Source organism: Cebus imitator, unplaced genomic scaffold (genome assembly GCF_001604975.1).
Source record: "Cebus imitator isolate Cc_AM_T3 unplaced genomic scaffold, Cebus_imitator-1.0 Scaffold49, whole genome shotgun sequence".
In the NCBI taxonomy this organism is placed as follows: Eukaryota; Metazoa; Chordata; class Mammalia; order Primates; family Cebidae; genus Cebus; species Cebus imitator.
In genome coordinates, this window is record NW_016107364.1 from 1,875,304 (window position 1) to 1,900,027 (window position 24,724).

The window sequence follows — 24,724 nt, forward strand, 5'->3', positions numbered from 1 at the left end:
CATCCAAATAGGAAGAGAGTAAGTCAAATTATCCCTGTTTACAGATGACATAATCCTGTATCTGGAAAACCCCATCATCTCAGCCCAAAAGCTCCCCAGGCTGATAAACAATTTTAGCAAAGTCTCAGGATACAAAATTAATGTGCAAAAATCACTAACATTCCTATATACCAACAATCAAGCCAAGAGCCATATCAGGAATGCAATCCCATCACAACTGCCACTAAAATAAAATAAAATAAAATAATAAAATAAAATAAAATGCAGTATCTAGGAATACAGCTAACTAAGGGGGTGAAAGATCTCTACAAGGAGAAATACAAAACACTGCTCAAAGAAATCAGAGGTGACACAAATGAATGGAAAAACATTCCATGCACATGGCTAGGAAGAATCAACATCGCTAAAATGGCCATACTGCCCAAAGCAATTTGTAGATTCAATACTATCCCTATCTAACTACCAATCACATCCTTCACGGAACTGGAAAAAACTATTGTAAAATTCATACGGAACCAAAAAAGATCCCAAAATAGCCAAGGCAATTCTAAGCAAAAAGAAAAAAGCTGGAGGCATCAAGCTACTTGACTTCAAACTACACTACAGGGCTACAGTAAACAAAACAGCAATATCCAAATAGTACACCACAGGCCTTGGGCTCTGAGATGTGCTGACTTCAGGTATGACGCAGTATATTCACAGCTGTGGTGGCTACAACAAAAGACTCTTTCTGTTTGAGAAAAGCAGAGGGAAAAGTAAATGGAACTTTGTCTTGCATCTTAGGTATCAGCTCAGACACAGTGGGGTAGAGCAACAAGTAGGGTCTTAGGCTCCTCGAATCTAGGCTGAGGCTCTTGGACAGTATTTCTGGACCAACCCTAGTCAGATGGGAACTGATTGTCCTGAAGGGTGAGCCCCAGGTCTGGCAGCATTCGTCACAGGCTGACAGAAGTGCCCTTGGGCTCTAAGTGAACACTGGCGGCAGCCTGGCAGAACTCCTTCGGGGCCATGGTAGTGGTGGCCAAAAGGAGAGGCTCCTCTTCCTGTGGAAAGGGAAGAGAACAGCAGAAAGGGTCCTGTATTGTGGCCTGAGTGCCGGCATAGCTGCAGTAGAATATGAACATTAGGTAAAATTCTAAGGCTTTTCACTCTAATCCCAGCTCACAGATAGCATCTCTGGACTTGCTCAGAGTCTAGGGGAACTTATTGCTCTGAAGGGAAGGACAGAAACCTGGCTGCCTTTGCCACCTACTAATCATAAAGTCTTAGGGCCTTGGGTGAACACAGGTGGTATGCAGGTAGCAACTTCAGTGGGCTTTGAGAGAAACCCAGTGCTGTGTTGACATCAGGTCTGATCCAGCGTAGTTCCAGTGGTGGTAGCCATAGGGGTGCTAATATCACCACACCCCTAGTTCCAGGCTGCTCAGCACACACACACGAGGGGGGGGGGGAGAGAGAGAGAGAGAGAGAGAGAGAGAGAGAGAGACAGACTCTGTTTGTTTAGGAGAAAATGAGGGAAAAGAACAAGAGTCTGCCTGGTAAACTGGAGAATTCTTCCAGGTCTCATTGAAGACCACCAAGTACCTCTACAAGTCTGCAAGAAACAAAGTGTTATTGGGCTTAGGGCCCAATTCCCTTTGAATACCTGGAAAGCCTACTCAAGGAGGACATATACAAACAAGCCCAGACTGAAAAGACTAAAATACCTAACTCTTCAATGCCCTGACACTGCTGAACATCTACAAGCATCAAGATCATCCAGGAAAAAAAGACCTCACCAAATGAATGAAAATAAGGCATCAGAGACCAAGCCTGGAGAAAGAGAGAGATGTGAACTTTCAAACAGAGAATTCAAAATTGCTGGGTTGAGGGAAGTCAAAGAAATTTGAAATAGGAGAAGGAATTCAGAATTTTATCAGATAAACTTAAGAGACTGAAATACTTAAAAAGAATCAGGCAGGAATCCTAGAGTTGAAAAATTCAACTGGCATACTGACAAATACATCAGTCTTACAACAGTAGAGCTGATCAAGTAAAAGAAAGCATTAGTAAGCTTGAAGGCAAGCTATTTGAAAATACAGTCAGGGGAGAGAGACAAAAGAAAAAAAGAGAAGAAAGAATTAGAAAGCATGCCTCTAAGATCTTAAAAATAGCCTCAAAAGGGCAAATTTAAGAGAAAGAGATACAGTAGAAAGTTTATTCAAAGGGATAATATCAGGGAACTTCCCAAACCTAGGGGAAGATCAATATTGAAGTACAAGAAGGTTGCAGAACACCAAGCAGATTTAACCCAAAGAAGACATTTAAGAATCAAACTCCTAAAGGTCAAGGATAAAGAAAAGACCCTAAAAACAACAAGAGAAAAGAAACAAATAACATACAGCAGAGCTCCAATATATCTGGAAATGTTACAGGCCAGGAGAGAGTGGCATGACATATTTCAAGTACTGAAAGAAAAAAAAAAACTTTTACCTTAGAATAGTATAAAGGAGAAAAGATCCTTCAAGTATGAAAGAGAAATAAAAAGCTTAGATAAACAAAAGCTGAAGGATTTCAATAATACCAGACCTGTCCTACAAGAAATCATAAACGGAGTTCTTCAATCTGAAATAAAGGCATTTTAATGAGCAAGAACAAGTCATCTCATGGTACAAAATTCACTGGCAAGAGTAAGCACACAGAAAAACCGACAGTATTATAACACTGTAATAGTGTTGTATAAACTACTCCCATCTTAAGTAGAGAGTCTAAATGATGAACCAATCAAAAATAACAACTATAGCAATTTTTTAAAACAAAAAGTATAACAAGACATAAAGAGAAACAATTAAGAATTAAAAAGCAGGGAACAGAAAGATAAAGTATACAGTTTTTATTAGCTTTCTTTTGCATGTGTGTTTACGCCATCAGCATTAATTTGTCGTTAGTTTAAAATAATGGGCTGTAAGAAAGTATTTGCAAGCCTCATCATGATAACTTTATAGCAAAAAAGATACAAATGGATACACAAAAACTAAAAAGAAATGAACACACCACCAAAGAAAATCATCTTCACTAAAAGAAAGACTGGAAGAAACTAAAGAAAGAGGCTATTCATAAAACAATTGGAACACAAATAACAAAACAGCAGAAGGCAGTCCCTACTTGTCAATAAAAACACTGAATGTAAATGGACTATGGATTAAACTCTCCAATAGAAACACATAGAATGGCTGAAGGAATGGAAAAACAACACCCACTTATCTGTTGCCTACAATAAACACACTTCACCAATAAAAATATACATAGACTAAAAATAAAGGGATGGAAAAAGATATTCCATGCCAATGGAAACAAAAACTATTAGGAGTAGCTATACTTAATATCAGATAAAACTAAATGTCAAAACAAAAACTGTTAAGAAGAGACAAAGAAGGTCATTATATAATGATAATGGAGTCAATGCAGCAAGAGGATATAATGATTATAAGTATATATAGACCCATCAGTGGAGCACTGAGATATATAAATACTAGAGTGAGAGAGAGAGAGAGAGAGAGAGAGAGAGAGACAGAAAGAGAGGTCTCAAGACAATAATAGCTAGAAATTGAAATAATATCAAAGATCTTTTCTGACCACAGAATAAAACTGGAAATCAGTAACAAGAGAATTTTGGAAACTATACAATCATATGAAAATTAAACAATATGCTCCTGTCCAGTGGGTTAATGAAAAAATAAGGAAGAAAATTGAAAAATTTCTTAAAACCAATGATAATGGGGCCAGGTGTGGTGGCTCACGCCTTGCAATCCCAGCACTTTGGGATGCCAAGGCAGGCGGACCACCTGAGGTCAGGAGTTCAAGACCAGCCTGGCCAACCAACACGCAAAAAATACAAAAATTAGCCAGGCATGGTGGCGAGCACCTGTAATCCAGCTACTTGGGAGGCTGAGGCAGGAGAATTGCTTAAACCCAGGAGGCAAAGATTGCAGGGGGCCGAGATTGCAGCACTGCACTCCAGCCTGGGTGACAGAGTGAGACTCTGTATCAAAAATAAATAAATAAATAAAAACCAAAAATAAACAAAAAATATATGTAGCAATTGGGGGCAGGGTGGGTGGGAGTTAAGACTCCTAAGGAAATAGTTGTGTGCACAGATCTTTTACTCCCTCTTGAAATACCATTAAAATGACAAAAATGGGATTACACACACACACACAACACCACCACCACCACAAGCCTGAAAACTAGAAAGCAGATGGATGAGTGGCAAGTGTATTAGGCTTGGGAACCCTGAATTCTAAGTGGTGAGTGGGGAAAGCTGAAAACTACCCCAGTCTATTCACTGAATTACCCAAGGCTGAAGAAATTTAGCACCAGGTATCCCTGGATGTGAGGACAAAGGAGGGTTGCTTGAAGTCTCTAAGAAGCAGTTATATGCCCAGATCCTGCCTACCACCCACCAATTTCTATGTGACTAAGCCACTCTTCCTCCTAGCCCTTGCAAAATCCTGGATGTTTAGTCTCTGGAGAGGATAAATTAGGATTCTGAACTGGCAGAGAGAGGAACATTTGTAGGCAGGAGTATTCTACTAAAAACTTTGAAGGATTAAGTGAAATTGTGCAAACTAAATTCTGAGACTTCAGCATCATCTCTTACTTGACTACATAACACTTGGCAGTTGAGTTTTTACCTCCAGGAAAGAGATCAGAAGACCATTTTCCAGGGAATCTGATAAGCCCCAGAAGATAAGCTTACAAAATAAATAAGCTTGTTTGTCCCCTTGAACAGCAATTGACAAGTTGCATTCATATGCTCAGGGATATCAATCTGCTTTGAGTTTTCCCCGTCTTAAATAGAGCACATAACCAAGATTACCAGACACCAAAAAAAGCTGCCAAACAGAAAAGAGAGACTAAAATAATTAGAGGAAAAGACAGAAAAGAGAGATTATGTAGGAAAAAGAAAACTTAATAGGAGTTCCAAATACACAGAGCATACAAGGTAGAGGGAATGTCTCTGAAGTAATTTAGAAAGCATGAGTTTATAGATGAAAAGAATCTCCAAGAGAGCCTGGCACAGTGGCTAAAACAGATCCACACCTAGCTGTTTCAACTAAACATTTTAGAATACAAGAGATAAAGGAAAGATTCTAAAAACTTCCAGGGAGAAAGAAACCAGGAATTCTAAGGGCTTCAGAAATTTCTACAGTAAACATTTGGAATTAAAGAGGATAGACGATGTTTTCTAAATTCTGAAGTAAATGATTTCCAATCCAGAATTCTCACTAGCCTAACTACAAATTACATGCAAGGGTAGATAAAGACTTTCAGACATTTAGATCTCAAAAGACCTCGTCTATATCTTTTCTCTGAAAGCTAAGGGAGAAGAAACTCCAAGCGAAAAGGAGAGCATTAACCAGGAGAGGACACAGGGCATGGGAGACGGCGTGGGATGCAGGAGGCTGCACATGGCAGGGCTAAAGGAATTCCTGGAACAAGGTGAATGGATATCCCAGGATGACAACAGGCACCAAGCAGGTCAGAAAGAATGCGAGAGATTTCCTCCCAAAGATGAAGTGATGAAATTCTGACAGTTCTGAACACACTGAGAGTATATTTAACTGCTGGCAAAGAGCGTGGAGTTTATAAGTGATAACAGGAAAGCCAGCACATTTTAAAATAATAGAATAATTACCTCTAGGGCAAACAAAAGCTGTGCAAGAAAGTAAGAGTTAAACCCTGTCTGTAACATGGTTCAATTGTGTGTAACACTGTCAAAGTTAACACCATTCATGCTGCCTATTCTCTAATAGGCATTATGGTATATCAATATTAGGAGAATGAGAAGGGAACTCAATTTGGCAGGGTAGGTGGGTGGGGCATGAAAAAAAAAAGCTAAAGTCTCGTTTTCCATTGTAGGAATTCAACAGATAATATCTGAATAATCAAGACAAAGGAATATAAGCATGTTATTTAGAGACACAAAACAGAAGCTATAAAAAAGTAGCTAAATGTGGTATAAGTGGTCACCTCTGAGAAAATAAGAAATAAAGGCAGAAATCTCCTACTTTTAGTAAAAACTAACAGATAGAACTGTTTGGTTCTCTAAAATGTGTACATGGCAAAACTAAAATCAAAGTCCAAAACCAAAAACAAACAAAAAGGAAACAAACAGGACTAACCTATGGTAAATTCACATACTTTCCAACATATACTGCAGGAAAGAAAGGCTAGAGTACAGGGCCGACTTTTGATCAGTTTCCATACAGTACTTACTGCAGACTGAACAGCAGTCTGAGCATCTCTGCACAGAACAGGTGGACATGGCTGGAAGTGTGAGAAGCCTGGAGGCAGCAAGGCTGAGAATAAACTCAAGCAGTAGAAAACTAGCTCCCAGATGATGCGAATACGCAAAAAGACAAAAATCATTCAAGAAGATACAGAGCAAGAAATAATGTCTTTTCATCAACCAAAATTCATTTAAATGTCACACTCTTTCTGGATTAATCCCTTCTGTACATAAAGTAATATAGAGTATTCTAGGTTAAGATTTTTTGCTTTCTTTTCAAAAGGTACTTAATGTAAAAAATAGGCTTTTTAAATACAGTAAACACTCATCAACAGATCTTAAATATATAAGCCTTCCTTTCAACAGATTTACCCCTGAATTTTACCATTGACTAAATGTGAGCACAAAATACATCTAAAATAAGATGCAAGAGTTCCTTGTTTGCATTACTACTTTTAGATATCAGATGAAATATAAGGAGCAAAATTAATTCAATATATCAGTTGATTAATATACAAATTATAGATAAAATCTACTACATATAGAGAATTTTTATCAATCTTGTTATCTATATGTATTTGCAAATAAAACATATTGAGAACAGTAGGCCCCCTTATCCTTGGGGGATCCATCCCAACACCCCCAGTGAATACCTAAAACCATGAATAGTACCCAACTCTATATATTTTATGTTTTTTTCCTATACATATGTAACTACACTAAAGTTTAACTTATAAATTAGGCACGGTAGGAGATTGACAATAACAAATAACATACAACAGTATAATAAAAATTATGGGACTGTAGCCTCTCTCTCTCTCTCTCTCTCTCTCTCTCTCTTTCTCTCTCTCTCAAAGTATCTGACTATAATGCCCTCACCCTTCTTTGTCTTGTGATTTGTCAGTCTGATAACCAAGATGACTATACTAAGTGATGAATGGGCACGTATCATATGCAGTGTGGGTAAGCTAGACATAGGATGATTCACGTCCCAGGTTGAGGAGGGGGAGACAGAGCAAGATTTCATATTGCCACTCAGAATGGCATGCAATTTAAAACTTAAGAACTGTGTATTTCTGGAATTTTCCATTTACTATTTCGGACTACAGTTGACCATGGGTAACTGAAATCATGAAAGGCAAAACCACAGATAAGGGGAGACTACTATATCTCCATAAACTACGGAAGGTAAAATCTCCAGTAAGTCAAATGTGTTCAATATTTTAAGGACAAAAGACAGCTAAATATTTCTTAGAAAAAATTCAAAGTCTGAAAGCTCCTCAAAACGGGCTTACAAAAAAAGTTATACATGACTTAAGATGTAAGTATGCATGGTTTCAACATGTATCCCCTATGGGATAGTGCATAAAGAACCATTTAAAAGATAACTCTGCCCAGACACTTTAATTGAAGTTCTAATACAATAATTTGTTAGGAGGATGGAAATCTTAGAGGCAGCTAAAACTTAATAATAATGTAATAAAATCCTATCATTTTGTACTTGAAGAACTAAATCACAAGAAGTTAAGTAATATGTCTAAGGTCCCATATCAAATATTTTTTGAGTATGACTATACAGAAAATTTAAATAAACCTTTGAAGAACATCAATTTTAGAATATGATTTCTTATGATAACTTAGACTGTAGTTTACTTTGCTTCATATAGCACTTGGCCCAACCCACAGCCTCTATGGATACATAGTAAGCTACATTTATTACTTATCAAAATGTGTTGCTGTTGAATGTATTATAATAATATTTTAACTCACATATCTTGTTTCTACAGGGCAAAGAAGACAGTCCTTGCAGTTTAATAGACCCATTAACTGTCTCAACTTACATTAGATATATATCTTGTAGTAAGTGTCCCAGAAATATAATTCCTCTCTTCACTTTGTCTTAAACTTGCCTGTGCACTCCTAACAGATGTCATGTATCCAAATTCTACTACTTACACGAACACAAAGCGTATGATTTATTAGGAAACACGGTTTAAATAATTGGTTTATGAATCCATACCCTCACAAAAAACATGTTTTGTAATTCAGAAGAAATAAAGAGGAATATTAGCTAGTCATTAGGAAAATCATTGAGATATTCTGACTGTAGGCTATCTCATTTTCTTTGTCCAAAAAGGTAACATAAAAATTATAAACAAAAACTTTTATGATGAATAATATTACAAAGTATTAGGAAAAAATAAAAATGCGGTAAATTTCACAAATTCCTCTAGCACAGTTTGTTTTCCCTATCTATACTATTATAAAACTGATTCCTCACCCTACATGGATCCATATTATCATGAGTCTCATCACAGATCCTTCAAACACAGCACCACAAACAAGATTAAAGAGTTGGGAAATAAAATAGCCCTGGCTTTGCCTGGCTGGAAGTCTTTAAACTTCACCAGGTCCCGGGGTCCAGGAGGACTGGCTGCAGGATACTCACAGTCAACCATGCAAAGCCAGGCTCCTGAGCTATTGCCATTTTGGCCTCAGCTGGGGGTGGGGCTCAGCACACTGCCCTAACTGCACTCTCTTCTGAGTGAAGTCACCGACATTCTCTGATGAGGAAAGCATGTCAGCAAGAGCAAAAGCCTGTCCATAAGCAGGACAGTGCTCCAAACAAAGCCAGTTAGGAAACTTATAATTAAATTAGATAGAGGATATGGTGGGTGTAACTTTCAATTTTCCTCCTTATTACATTCTTTTAAGAGCAAAATTGGACTCAATCAATCATTGGGAAATAAAGTCTGTTGTTCTGATAGGGAACAAGAAAACTGGGACAATGTCCAGTTTTTGTTTTCAACTAAGAAAATTTGAGTGAGATGACAGTGAGGCAGTAGGTACAGGAAAGCTATGGCCTCCCAAGAATAAGAGAGTTTTAGAGAAATGCTTTGAGAAACCTTTCTCCCTAGACCTCTAAGCAACAAAGGGATGGTAACAAATCAACACAGGAACAATCTTCTGTCTTGGCCAAATGTGGCTGATTGGGAAGCTGAAGCAAATTCTTCAAAAAACAGTTCTACTTTTCTACCTTTCAGTGAGAATACAAAAATCATAAAACCATATGATTAAAAAGAATAATTCTAAATATTGAAAAATCTAGAAATATTCACATTTGTAAAAAACAACGTCCAACTTTAACAGGAAACACAGTTTTTAAAAAATTACTCATCTACTTATAAAATAATACTTTCGTGATTTTAGAATGTTTTCTGATAAGTAAAATTCTTGATTCATATTTTAGGACTGTAAACATAAGTTTATAAGATAAAACAGGCAACAGGGCTTGGAAAGAGGGCATTTTCTTCCAAATGTGCCAGACAAGTCTACTTACCTATACACGTAACCAACCTCAAAAAAATCTGTGGTCCATTTATAGAAATCAAATATCACTTAGAATATATTTTTAAAGATATAGACATATCTTTAAAATTGCAATAAATTTTGAACTATAACTACATTCCTGAAATATATCCATTTTGGTTATGAAACACTATTTTGATCAATGGTTGGATTTAGGTTAGTAGTATTTCACTTCAAATTTTATATCATATTCACTGAAGAAACTGGTCAATATAAGGGGTTGGGGCTAAGGAGGAGATAGTTAATTTAACTTTATAAACTTTTGTATGATTTAAAAAGTCAAAATAAGCATTAATTACTATTTCTTAATTTAAATGACTAAGTTTAAATCAGTAAATAAATTTAAATGACTGAGAAAGTTTTTAACAAGACCATGACTGAAAGTCAATTCATTTAAACACTAAAGTTTTTTAAAAACAAAGAAATGACATACCTGAAGAATTACATCACTAAGTCGTTGAGATTTCTGATTTTCCTGAGACTTATCAAGAAGTGAAGCCATTGTTGGACTATGGCATAAACTTGTTTTGCTCTTATCCTGGAGATGCTCTTTTGCTTCTTCAGTCAAGAGAACAGAAAGGAATTGCAAGCTGGCAGTATACAGGGCAGGACACGTGGCGGACAAGCTCGCACATTTGCAGAACATATCTAAAAGAATAATTTCAGATGTGAATGTGTGAAAATTTCTTCAAAATTAAAGAAGCAAATCAAATTGATTTTAAAGTAACTATACTCTGGATCATTTAGATTACCAACTTGTGTGATTGTGTCACGATTTTCAAATAAGCTGGTGCCAAATAGTATTTAAAAGCCAGACTTGGGCTGGGTGCGATGGCTCAAGCCTATAATCCCAGCACTCGGGGAGGCCAAGGCGGGTGGATCACCTGAGGTCAGGAGTTTGAGACCAGCTTGACCAACATGGAGAAGCCCCGTCTCTACTAAAAATACAATATTAGCCAGGTGTGGTGGCACATGCCTGCGATCCCAGCTACTCGGGAGGCTGAAGCAGACGAATCCCTTGAACCTGGGAGGCAGAGGTTGCAGTGAGCCAAGATCGTGCCACTGCACTCTAGCCTGGGCAACAAGAGCGAAACTCTGTCTCGAGGAAAAAAAAAAAAAAAAAGCAAGACTTAGTATGCAGTCTTGGCACAATTTACAAACAAATATTTCATAGCAGTTCAGACAGTATAGGAGTGGTCATGAACTGATTCACAAACTTGACACAGAGTGGAAAGAACAGTCCAAACTCAAAGGAATTTACACTGAAACAGTCATTACTTTCTGGTTGTGAGCAATGATTTTGTTTAATCAAAATAACATGTTGTATTACATTTTATTAACTTGAAAATTTGTATTTATAATTTTCTTTGATTTTAGATTTTAGATTTATGCTTGTGTGAGAATTATGACCATAAAAATTTTTACTTAGATTTTGGCTTGTACAAATTAAAGTTACATAAGAAAAATAGCAGTAGGATTTCATGAGAATTATGTTCATTTAAAGAATGTCCAAATATTAGTCAAGTTTGAGAAAAGACTGTTATAGATAACACAAATTATGGAGTGATCATGCGATGTTTTAAATGTACATGGGCATATGAGATGGAATCTGATTAAAAAAAAAAGATGGCAAAAAAAATCAATGATAATTATTATTAATGTTTTAATTAATATTACTATTATTAAAACCATTTATGCAGTGTTACTTTTGATTAGCACTATTACATAGAGCTGTACACACATTTTGAAGGCAGGTTTTGAATTTAATAAGTATTTATTTTATCACTAGGGAAATAGTGTCAGGTAAATAAGTTTAAGTCTGAGGTCAGCAAACTTTTTCTGTAAAGGGCCAAATAGTAAGTATTTTATACTCTGCAGGTAACCGCCTTTGTCACAACTATTCACCTCAATTGTTGTAGCATGAAAGCAGCCATATGCAATATGTAAATGACTGTGGCTGTGTTCCAATAAAACTTTATTTATCAAAACGCTGCAGGACAGATTTATCTAATGTGGGTAGCATCATGCTTTCTAGTGATATTACTGGTAATTCAGGTAGCAAACTAATTTTCCCCTAATGGATGCAAGAAGAAGATTCCAATGTCTCAATCAGTCAATCTCTCTCAATTATCTTTTTAACAAAATAATGATATCCTGCGTGGACACTGTACTCCCTCCACGGTAGACTCAGAACTCCTATATCCAGAAAACTAACGATTCTGTTCCTTGTTAGACATACATTTGCCATAACATTTACCATCACTTTGGTAAAAATTGTATCATGCATTTAAGTTTACAGAATGATCAAATGATAAAATAAAATCAGTCAGTTGAATTAGCAGGTACTTTGGAAACAAGATAACTCAGTTTTGAATAAATATAAGCAGATTATTTTAAAAGGTTATATAAATATTAGTTGTGAATATTTATGTCAAACAACAGCTTTTGCTATGCTAAAATTTGGGAGGCTTTATGAAAAATTAAAGGTTAGCTATTTTTAAATAATCATGTTTCTTTTAGTGGCTAACATACGAAAAACATCTTATAAAAATAATTACACTATACACTTGGCATTTTGGTACTATAAGAAAATCCTGATGTCATGAGACAAGATAATATTTTTATCATAACTTTCCATGTTATCACATATACAGAACTTTGTATATGTAGATTTATCCACATACAATGCACATATGTCAGAAACGATACCAGCTTCTATATCAACACAAGAAAATTTATCTCATTGCTTTATGATCATATCATATGTGCCTTTATGAAACCACAGGCTTAAAACTGACAAATGGGATCTAATTAAACTAAAGAGCTTCTGCACAGCAAAAGAAACTATCATCAGAGTGAACAAGCAATCTACAGAATGGGAGAAAATTTTTGCAATCTACCCATCTGACAAAGGTCTAATATCCAGAACCTACAAGCAACTTAAACAAATTTACAAGAAAAAAACTACTCCATCAAAAAGTGGAGAAACGATATGAACAGACACTTCTCAAAATAAGACACTTATGTGGACAACAAACATGAAAAAAAGCTCATCACAGGTCATTAGAGAAATACAACTCAAAACCACAAAGAGATAACATCTCACACCAGATAGAATGGTGATTATTAAGAAGTCAGGACAACAGATGCTGTCAAGGCTGTGGAGAAAATGGGAACAATTTTATACTGTTGGTGGGAGTGTCAATTAGTTTAATCATTGTGGAAGACAGTGGGGCAATTCCTCAAGCTCTAGAATCAGACATACCATTTGACCCAGCAATCCCATTACTGGGTATATACCAAAGGATTAATAAATTGTTCTACTATAAAGACACATGCACATGTATGTTTATTGCAGCACTATTCACAATAGCAAATACTTGGAACCAACCCAAATGCCCATCAATGATAGACTAGATAAAGAAAATGTGGCATATGTATACCATGGAATACTATGCAGCCATAAAGAAGCATAAGTTCATGTCCTTTGTAGGGATATGGATGAAGCTGGAAGCCATCATTCTCAGCAGACTAAAATAGGAACAAAAAAAAACAAACACTGCATGTTCTCACTCACCAATGAAAATTGAACAATGAGAACACATGGACACAGGGAGGGGAACATCACACACTGGGGCCTGTCAGGGACTGAGAGGCAAGGGGAGGGAGAGCATTAGGATAAATACCTAATGCATGTGGGGCTTAAAACCTAGATGACAGGTTGATGGGTACAGCAAATCACCATGGCACATGTATACCTATGGAACAAAGCTGCACATTCTGCACATGTATCCCAGAACTTAAAGTAAAATGAAAATAAAGCAGAGTGGCCAATATAATGCTATCAGTAAAAAAGGGCTTCATGAATGAAATCTTTAAAAATCTTAAAAAATAAAAATAAAATAAAACCACAAGTTTTTCTAACTCACCTTCATGTTATCTTAAAATGCGTTTCAATTTTGCAAAAATACATTTGTGGGGGGCTCCTCAAGATCACAGCAAAGTTTTCAAAGCAAGCACCCTAATATCTCTTTTATATGCCACACCATCATTACTTAATTTTAGTGAATTCACCTAAGCTAAGCAGGCAGGATAATTATGTCATTTTATTAGCACAAAGCCCCCAAGATTACGCGATTATCTTCTTACCAATCATTGCTGTCCAGTGCTTGGCCAGGGCCACAATAACAGATGGGAGTGTGATGGCACCAGTCTTCCTCAGGAGTGTGGCCAGAAGATTAAATAAATGTGTCCATGTGAGATAAAAAGCTGATATTAACTCTGTATCTATAAAATTAATCAAAACACTTCAAGTTATTAACTCAAAGAAGGAAAAGAACCTTTTAAGATATAAAACTTACACAGACACTTCATTACGCTTAAAATGAGGGGTCTGCACTTACCAAATGAAGACAAATGTAATTCAGCATTATCCAAAATTCATTTCAGTTAACTTCTCTTTTCCATTGCTTCTTAAGATATCTCCCCTCCACCCTCCTGCATACAAAGACACACTCCCAAACTCTCCTCTTATTAAAGCATACTCGAGAACCATCAGAAGATGTGACAAACTGAACAGTAAGCCATGACTGCAGAACTACATATTGGCACATCATAAACACATGCCATGGTTTGTGCTACTTTTGTCAGAGTAAGTTTCCTCTATTTCCTTTATCCCCTCCAGCAGCTTTGTGCAGTGGTCAAAGGAATGCACAATGTGCCAAGGTCAAGGTAGAAATGAAAGAATTTCTTTGAAGAACCAAGGAGAAACAAGAAAAGTATCATCCCACAAAGAAAACTATGATACAAAAGAAGATTCTGCAGCTCTGCCTGTGGCTAAGTATGCAATCAACCTTCTAGGGTGAGGACACCTTTTCCCATCTCTACACTCAGGTAAATGGAAGCTGGAGAGCAACAGCTGAGAACTCTCTCTGACCATGCCATCAGCAGTATTTGTCATCTTTTATCAAATTCCACTATAATGTATAGGACACTAACTCCAAGGACATCCATCTAGGTGTACTTCAGCACCTATGAGGTACTTGAAAACTGCATCTTCCTAGGGGATTAGATTTAGCAGTCCTTGGTGGCTCTCAACCCTTTTGTCATTGGTGGCTTCCTAAAGAGTTTATTTTAGAAATATGTTTCCTCATTGCCATCTCCACAAAATTTTAATTCCACAGATATACTGTATATCTCTTTATGTACTATATGTGTATCTGTACTTTGAACATAAAAAGACTAAGTATAGAGGTTACTGTTTTATTCAATACAGGCTTAAGAATAGCCAAATAAAACATTTAAGCTGAAAGTTAAATTAAAAATTAAAGACCTATTAACACCAAATTTAACTTTGCAACTATACTTGCTGAATAGCTTTTCATGTAATTTATTTACTTATACATAGCACGATGTATCAATTTATATACATAAATTAGCAATTCATATAAACACATAATAGCAATATAATAAATTCTTATAAAATCATTTAAAACTTATTTTTCCAGAAAAAAATTTAAAAACAATTTCTTAAAAAATACTTTTGTGAATTTTTAAAACCTTTTGCTAGATACGAGAAAACAATTTTTAATTTAACCAGCTGAAAGACGTACATTCAGATATTGTTGACATTTTTTCCTTTTAGCACTTGATGTAATTAATGACTTAAACAACTTTTATGCAATTAAATAAAATATATACTACTTTCATTTAATTTTCAAAGCCCAAAATCACACAGAAAAGCAAGACGATCAATAAAAAGCATTCACAACACAGCCAGGAGCAGCCAAGATGCAGAGACCACCTTTTGCTGTGTGACCTTGGGATCAAATAATCAACCAAAAGTCCTCCAACTGCCATCATCTATTCACGACAGTTTTGTAGCACTCAGCATGCACACATCTTGTGTATCTCCCATGAACTCAACGTCAATGCTTCTCAAGGAATTTTCAAGAAAAACCAAGAAGAGAAATACTAAGAAGAAGATTGTCTCACGTAGAGTTGAGTTATGGTTTTTTCAATGTTTTTGCCTCACCCTCTTCTCCTCAGAATCAATTTTCACTGCTTAGGGAATAGGGGCGATATCGCCTTGTTGAGCTTGTCCAGTCTAATCTAATTAAGCTTAGTTAGGGCATCACTGCCTCTTGTTGAATTTCTAAGAAAGGAATTGCTACTCCTCTAGCATCGAGATCATTTTAACACTGATGAGATGCTAAGGACTGGCTTTGCTGGGTATCATAATACACTTCATTTTCCAGACCCAAAATCAAGTAAATCCAAAGTTCAAATAAAAATGAACTGAAAGGCAAGGAGAATTACCAAATGGTCAATTACTTCATTATAAATGATTATTTCCACTTTTAAAACAATTATACTAGATTTTGACAAAGATCATACATTGCTTTAATTTTCTCTATTAACCATTACATTCAACTTTTCATCATAAAATGTTTCCTCTGGAGATAACATTAGATCACAAAATATATATATATTTCAATAATTTAGGACCTTAGAAAATTTTTGGTATGTTCTAGATTGGCCTATACTTGTTACTGGGAATGAGTTATTAGATTTTTGGCCTTGGCCACAGTTTATAAGAATAATTAATACCCAGAACTCCCTGTACTTTCTAACATCACACAGAGAGCTTTGCCCTCATTTAAACTGAAATCTCAGGGATGGTCCTTTATTATACTACACACTTGTCTCAAGTGATACCATTAAAAGGCATCCAAACTATAAAACACACTATCAAAGCCTTCCAGAATACTAGCAAAAAGCAACTCAAAAAGTAACCTTCAAGTGAATATCTGGAACAGATTTTTTTTTTTTTCTCAGTATTATTTACTTACATTCTAAACTAAAAAAAATTAAACTTACCTAATATATCTTTGGTGCATATGGTGAGAATTCCAATGATATTAGTGATAAGAGGTTTCATAAGCTCATTCTGAATTACAAGGTCAGGCTCCACCAATAAACACGACTGCAGAAGCCTGGACAAAGAGGATAGGTATTCCAGAAGAAAGGACACCTATTTGAAAAGGAGGACAGAGTACAATCAAACATGCCATATAAAAAGTCCATCTCAGTGATACAGCATTTTACTTTTGTAATACAAGTTAATAAAAAACTACTAAAATATTAATCCTAATTTTTAAAGATCTGAAATTATCACATAACAAAGCATTATTTTTCTCATAAGCATGTCATCCAGTCATATTAACACTGTCAACTACACACCAAAACAAGAAATAGTTTCAAAGTCAAGTTTTGAATTCCACTTAAAGAAGAAAAGTCTTGGCCAGGTGTGGTGGCTAACACACTGGTACTGTAATGCCATCCCTTTGAGAGGCCATGGTGAGCAGACGGCTTGAGCCCAGGAGTTTGAGACCAGCCTGGGCAACACAGCGAGATCCTGTCTCTACAAAAAAATGTAAAAATTAGCTGGGTGTGGTGATGCACACCTGTAGTCCCAGCTGCTTAGGAGTCCGAGATGGGAGGACCACTTGAGCCCAGGAGATGGAGGCTGTAATGAGCTGTGATCACACCACTCAACTCCAGCCTGGGTGACACAGCAAGACCCTGTTTTAAAAGAAAAAAAACAGTCTCCATATTTTTCAAGTAGTCAAATTACAAAAATCAATATTCTGGAAGAAGCAGAAAAGTGTATAACAAAGCCATAAAGTCTACAATTTTGTAAAGAAAGAAAGATTACAAAAATATTCTTCAAAGTGTGTAATTGGGGGCGGGGTGGGGTGGAGAATGGCCTAGTAGCCTACTTATTCCTACAAATAAAATGCAAATATATTCTATTTTTGCCCACAGCATAAAAATACTATTATTAATTATAAGAGAAAAAATTAAAGCTTCTTCGATATTACCAACAAAAGCATCTCTGGAATTTGCCTGATGCTAATATTGTTAAGCATTAACTGGAAAAAAGTACTTTTCAGAAAAATAATCCTCTGAATATGCAACAATTAAAGAATGAGCTGTGTGATGTCTCATTTGTCCACTATGCTCAAGCCATAGGCCAGTACATATAAGTGAATTTTATAAGATATTCTGAAATCAGTCATTCTCTCTCTCTGTACACATATACACACTTTTTTTCCTCACCTTATTCTGAGGTTGTAAAATGTAATTAGGAGTCAAGGGCCTGTTGTAAATTTGTGGAGTATATGTCTTTGAGATCAATGGTCTCAGACTATTTAAAAATAGTTCTTTCTATTTCTCCTGATGAATATGTCCTCACTTTATCTACTCTACCAACTTACTTTGTATAAAAGCACAGGTGGCTCTAGCCTTCACAAATTCTTCAGTTGGTGAAATTTAACTTGTTTATTGCTGTGAAGTCTTTTTTGAGATTTCATATTATATTCCTATTCCACACTATTGAAATTACAGCAAGTCTGACCTCTGGATGTATGAAATATTACCATAAATAGATAAATCATACCAGGTGAGAGGCAAGAAGAAGGGTTACAGAGAAAAAGTTGAATTGCTAAAGATTATTTTGTAAATGATCACATTCAAGATTAAATAAAGTATTAATATATTAATAGTAGTTGATAAAGTAACTCTTTTTCTATGTATGGTCTGCTTCAAAAAAACATACCAACCAACCGACCACAGATTGTAATACATCATACCTTCAGCAGAGCATAACTGCACCACCAGTGCTCTGCCCACCCCGTCTGCTACAGGTACTCACAGCCTCTGCTTAAGTGTCACCCTCAGAAGGCCTTTTCCTTTCCACCCTACCTAAAAATAGCCACCTCTCCCCTTGCTGACGCACCCTTTTATCTACTCTCACTTACTTTTTTCCATGTCATTTGTGACTATCTGATAAAATACACTTTATTTGTTTACTGTCTGTCTCCTGCATTTAGGACACAGAATCTATGTGAGCAGAGATGCTTGTCTGTTTTGTTCAAGGATGTATCACTAGCACCTAGAACAGAATCTGGTAAAGCAGAGGCTCAAGAATTTTCTGGAATGAGTGAATGATCTTACATAAATACCAGTAGCCCCAAAGCACTGAAGCTACGTAAGGCCAGCTAGTGCAATGGTTCAGAATGTGGGCCCCGGAACTGGCCTGCATATTCTGGAATCTATGTCAGAGACCTGGGGCAAGTCACTCACCTCTCTGGGCCTCAGGCATTTCCTTGATAAAATGACATTAGCGATACTTCATGATTGTTTATTGTTGTGAAGATTACAAAAATCAACAAAAACAAGTACCCATACATGTTTGCTACTGCTATTGTTCATTCACTGCACAAGTATCAAGTGAGCACATGTGATGAGACAAGCCCTGTGCTAGACACTCATAACACAACAGCACGTAACAGCCAGCCAGGTCCTGACTTCATGGAGCTGACGGTGCCCCTCTGATCTCATCTTGCCCTCATAGATTCTGCTCCAGCCACTCCGCCCTCCTTGCCGTTTCTTGGACCTGCCAAGCATACCTCAACCTTAGGGGTCTTGCAATGACCACAGGACTAGCTTCTTCACTAACTTCGGGTCCCACGTCAGCACCTACTCATCCTAAGTGGAACAGCCCTACCCTTCCAACTCTCACATCACTTCCTGTTCCTTGCTTTAGTTTTTCTTCTGAGATGTCTATCATCATCAGGCATATATGGATTTTCTCATTATCTATTCCCCCGACTTGAGGGAGGGTCTTTGCTTTATTCACTTGGAGAAGATCCAGGCACACAGTAGGTACTCAACAAAGACTTTTTGGATGGAGAGCAGGAAAATGGAGGAGACAGTCATTATGCAATAGGCACGCTCAAGTGAAAACACTGCACTGGGACAAGTGCTTCAGAGACCATGTGTGTAGCGTTCCCAAACTTTTCAGCTTATTCAGCTCTCATTCCCTGTCTTATTCAGCTCAAGAACACATTTCAAAGCAAGAGATATTGGTCTAGTTCACCTTTAATCACCTCCCAAAAAGTCTTACAGTCCTTCTTAAAATCTAATTTTGAAATAAAATTTCTGTTAGCAACAGCTACATGAATAATTGTTAAGCATGTTTTATATACAGATTCTAGCTAAATTCTAGACAAGAATTTAAAATAACAAATATCGGTGAAGAAACAAGAATAAATTATTTTTATCAAATTGGGTTTTGAAAATACATAACTTAGTCACCAAATATCTTAACAACTTTAACTTTGGTGTAAATAACAGCCATAACAGAGATAGCCTAAAATCAAGAAGCAGAAGATGAACTATACCAATGTCCCAATGTCCCTTTTTATTAAAGTGGTGCTCCAAGATATCCAGGCACTTGATTATACATTTAAAGCTGGTTAATGATGGAGCCAAGAATAGAATCTACATCTTCAAACCCCATCTCTCTTTTCTAACATCCAAACATGTCTCATATTAAAATTTTAAGTAACACATTTCAAATAATCTCATTATACCATGTATATGTTGAGAGGTTTTCATCCTTTTCCTACAGCTAGTATCTCCTCAGCAAGATTTATATTTCTGACACCTAATGTAAACAAACCCACAGACAGACATGAAGCAAGATAGACTTGAGATGCTTACCTGAGCCTGAGTATGTTCAGCTGGAGGTGATGAAGGCAGTAGGGTCCTGAGTTCCTGGACACATGTCTGTATGAGGGTAGCATCTGCAATGCTGTGAAGATCAGAAAAAGAACATCCTTCAGAAGATTAGTATACTTCCTATTAAAGGTTAATAACTTGGAATTTGAAGTTAAAAGGTAACTCGAAAACAATTCAAGAGGAAGGATCTTTATAAGTGAAGAAAATGTTTATAAAAAGATATCCCAAAGAATTTTAAATTGTATTCTGGATTACCTTCAAACAGGAAAAATATCTTGTCAGAGAAAGGTGAGAAGCAAAGAGTTCTGAAGAAAATATCTAAGGAAACCTAATTAAAAGCAGAATAAAATAAAATACAGCAACCCATTCAGGAAGAAAACAAATGAGTAAAAGGAACCTTGGTGGTTACTTTCCTAATAAAATAACAAAAACATTCGTTAAAATAGCAAAAACACCATTCACATTTAGAAAGTAAAAAAATAAAGTAAAACAAGTAGGAATTTTTTTAAGTCAAAAATGAAAAACAGGTATGGAAATATGATAGCCTTTGCCATAAAAGGTCTTTTAATGCCACATCAAACTCTTAGCTGACTCCTAAGAAGCGAAGAATATCCTATCCCTAGAGCTCTATTTTGGTTATCTTCAGACAGGAGGAGCATCCAGGAAGGAAAGCCGACTGACTAGCAGTTGCTTTTCCAATCCAAGTAGGCACAGGAGAAAAATGAGCAATAAATATTAAAGCCAGAACAAACTCATACCCCATTGCATAATATACATGGTAAAGGTTATAATTACAATTGAATAAGGTGAAACCAGCTACTTCCAGAGTTCACGCTTTTTAGAGTTTTCTTAATATCCCAAAAGGAGAAGGCACTAAGATTTGGCAGAGACAGAAGGCATTCCAGATAGTGAATGTTTAAAGGTAAAGAGACAGAGAGGCAAAGAAATGCAAATGAACATGTGGTCGAAAGGAGGCAGGTATGGTTGGCTACAATAAACCAGACACCAGAGAAAAAGAGAAGTCATACTTACTAATAGATAAGGGGGTATCCTAGATATCATCACTATTAATTGTCACACTAACCCCATTAAATAGGTGTTAATGACACAGTAGGGATTACAGTAATTTCCCAAGGCTGCAAGCTACAGAGTGAATGAACTATAATTAGACCTTAGGTCGCCTGAATTTCTAGTCCTTTTCGACTCTGCTTTATTAAAAATTCAGAAAAACTATGTCACAGACTGATTAATATCAAATAAGTGATAAAAATTCAAAAAAATTTTCTTTGAATTTAATTTCCCTAAATTTTATCAGAATGTTTTCTGATGAAAAGTTTAATTTCCCACAACAAAATAACTCCAAAAGAATTTAACCAGTAATTTTTCAACCCAGGGACATTATTCTGATATGACCACTAAAAAGATGAATTCCAAAACTCTGTCACATCCTTAAGAATAGGAGATAGCACCATATTCCTTAAGTGTGCTGGAGGATAAATAAGGTTTAGAAGCCATGAGTTTTAGAAGGCAGGAGTTTTTCTCTGGCCTTAGTCAAGATAACAAACCAATACAATGTTTTAATAGATGTAAAATAAAAACCATGTAGACAATTCTGGCAAAAGCAAAATCCTAGAGTTGAATGAGGCTAAAAAAGAAATAAAGCTGTTTTCCCAGGTCAAATGGAATCTTGTATCAAGTCACAAATATAGCTTATGTAAATTTATCTCTGCTACCATGCCTCCCTAGGAGTATTTATCTCTTACCTAGAGAGAAGTTCGATGAGATGAGCTTGTCGGAGAGCCTTTGCAGTGTCTCTGGGAGCAATCACCAAGAGGTTGTCCAAGAGGCTGCACATTGCTGAAAGAAGAGATGGAGTAACAAAAACACACAGTTTGGGCAGGGGAGCAGAAAGAGATGAATCATGAGGTGGCCGCGGTGATGTACTTTCCTGATGACCTATTATTGAAAATAAACATGAGAATTATTATTTTATTTACCTTACAGCGATGTACAATACTCACAAGTTCTTATAATCAGAAGAAAGGTCCTGAAAATGATAGCAGAGAGTTGGGGAATTGCCCTAGCTGCTTGGCTCACCATAACCTTGAGGCTAGGGGGTCAGGCTACCCCTACTACTCCTGACCTCCACCCTCCACCATGTGTGGATGTGGATGTGTACACAGGAACACTGTGATGTGCAGAAGAGACAAGTCAGAAAGGGAAGAACATGACTTCATGTCCCAAGCATTCAGACATTGAGGAACAAACAGACGATTTACAATCATTTTTCTAAAACTCGAGGGGCCAGAAATGTGTCCAAATTCAAATTATCTTTAGATTTTTTTTCAGAGTAAAATCTTATTTAAAAAATTTTTAATTATATATATATAATCATTGTACATATTTATGGGGTACATATGATAGTTTGACAGAGGCACACTATGGGCAATGATCAAATCAAGGTAACTAGGACACTCATCACCTGAAACATTTATCATTTGTGTTGGGAACATTCCAACTCCACTCTCTAAGTTATTTTGAAGTATACAACAAATTATTGTTAACTATAGTTACTCTGTTGTGCTACTACTGAACACGAGATCTTATTCCTCCTAACTGTATTTTGTATCCACTAACCATTCCCTCTTTATCTGGCTCTCCACTTTTCAGCCTCTGGTAACCCTACTTCTACTCTCTATCTTCATGAGTTCAACTTGTTTTTTTTCGGTTCCCAAACATGAGTTGCAATATTTGTCTTTCTGTGCCTGGCTTATTTCACTTAGCACATGGCCTCCCGTTCCATCCATGTTGTTGCAAATGACAGGATTTCATAGTTTTCTGAGTTATATTCCATTGGGTATATACATGGTTCATTTTCTTGATCCATTCATTTGCTGACGGAACTTAGTTCTATATATTGGCTATCATGAAAGGTGTTGCAATCAACACGGGAGTGCAGCTATCTCTTCGATACACTTTTTTTTTCTTTTGAATATATACTCAGTAGCTGGACTGCTGGATCATAAGGTAGGCTTTATTTTTAGTTTTTGAGGAACCTGCATACTGTTCTCTACAGCGGTTGTACTAATCAACTTTCCCACTGTATGAGAGCTCCCTTTTCTCCAAAATACTTTTAGACTTTAGAATAAGATACCTGCACCCTACATCAGTTAATATTTCTATTAACCTTTGTGCATTCCCTTACTTTCTGGCACAAGAAGATATTCCAGGTATATCTTGTTCTTCCCTAGCCCAAGCTCTAAAATTGGATATTTGTTCCAAAGTGTCGATTCCCTAAAATAAAGAATGGAGTTTGGAGAGCAAGATTTGGGCACTAAATGTATACATTGCTATCAGTGTGTCATTGTTTCTAAGCTAGAAAATGTGTGTATTTATACGTATGCATGCACATAAGCACCCTTGAGTATATAAGCATATATTATATCTATGAATAAAAATCATTAATTTGCCTGTCATTTCAGAACTTTGGGAGGCTGAGGCAGGAGGATCGCTTTAGGAAAGGAGTTCAAGATCCGACTGAGCAATATAGAGAAACTTATCTCTACAAAAATTTAAAAATTAAGCAGGCATGGTAGCACATTCCTGTAATGCTAGCTACTCAGGGGCTGAGGTGGAAGGATCACTTGAGCCCAGGAGGTCACAACTGCAGTGAACTATGATCACAGCACTGCACTCCACCTGGATGACAGAGTGAGACTCTATCCCTTAAAAAACAAAATCACTGATTCATACAGAAAGCTCCAAATATAATTCAACACTCCAAATATAATCCAATATTAAACATCTTCCTCCTTCCATATTTGTAATTTCCCTTATGTGAAAGTAAAAAATCTGGTTTTCATTATCTACAATATATTTACTTACTTGCCTTGCCTTATGAACACATTAAGTAGTTTCAGAATTTCTAACTAGTAATACTGCAAAAAATAAAACTAGTAACTAGGGTTCAGTGCTTGGTTACAGTTCTTTTTGCCATTTAGTCTGGGGACTGAAGTCCTAAAAGTATGTCTGAGAGTTACTAGGATTAGTTCCTTTCTCACTTCAGTGCTATTCACGTGAAATGTAGCTGGATTAATTTGTATTCCATGTCATTTTTCCCCATTTTTGATTTTATTTTTCTTTTCAGCAAGTAAAACATACACGGTTATAAACGCCAAACTATACAAGATATATGCAGAGAAGTGTCACTGACCCCACCCCTCAACTGCTTTCACACTGTTCCCATCCTCTCTTATTTCCTACCTAACTCCTACCCATCCTCATAATTAATCTCATTCATGTCCAGCTGCTCCTTCCTGTTTTCTTTCTACACAGATACATGCATTTTAAATTTTCCCTTCTTTCATATGCAAAAAGTAGGAAACTGCAAATATCATAAACTATACTCTTTATCATGGTGCTTCTTTCTTCACTTGACAATATTTCCTAAAATTTGTTTCATATCTGTTTGAAGATATCCTCCCTTCTCTTTTTTTT

The 24,724-nt window shown here is 36.3% G+C and overlaps 1 protein-coding gene across 3 annotated transcripts in view; it reads right to left on the bottom strand.

Annotated features, from left to right (window-relative positions):
* RTTN (rotatin) overlaps positions 1-24,724 on the bottom strand; it is a 185,632-nt gene that overhangs the window by 35,597 nt on the left and 125,311 nt on the right. For all 3 annotated transcript variants that reach the window (XM_037738129.1, XM_017527523.2, XM_037738130.1), the window contains 5 exons: positions 21,991-22,183; positions 20,210-20,300; positions 16,520-16,673; positions 13,790-13,927; positions 10,074-10,288 (listed from right to left, as the gene is read on the bottom strand). In XM_037738129.1, coding sequence (XP_037594057.1) covers positions 10,074-10,288; positions 13,790-13,927; positions 16,520-16,673; positions 20,210-20,300; positions 21,991-22,183 — 791 coding nt within the window. The remainder of the gene's footprint in view (positions 1-10,073; positions 10,289-13,789; positions 13,928-16,519; positions 16,674-20,209; positions 20,301-21,990; positions 22,184-24,724) is intronic.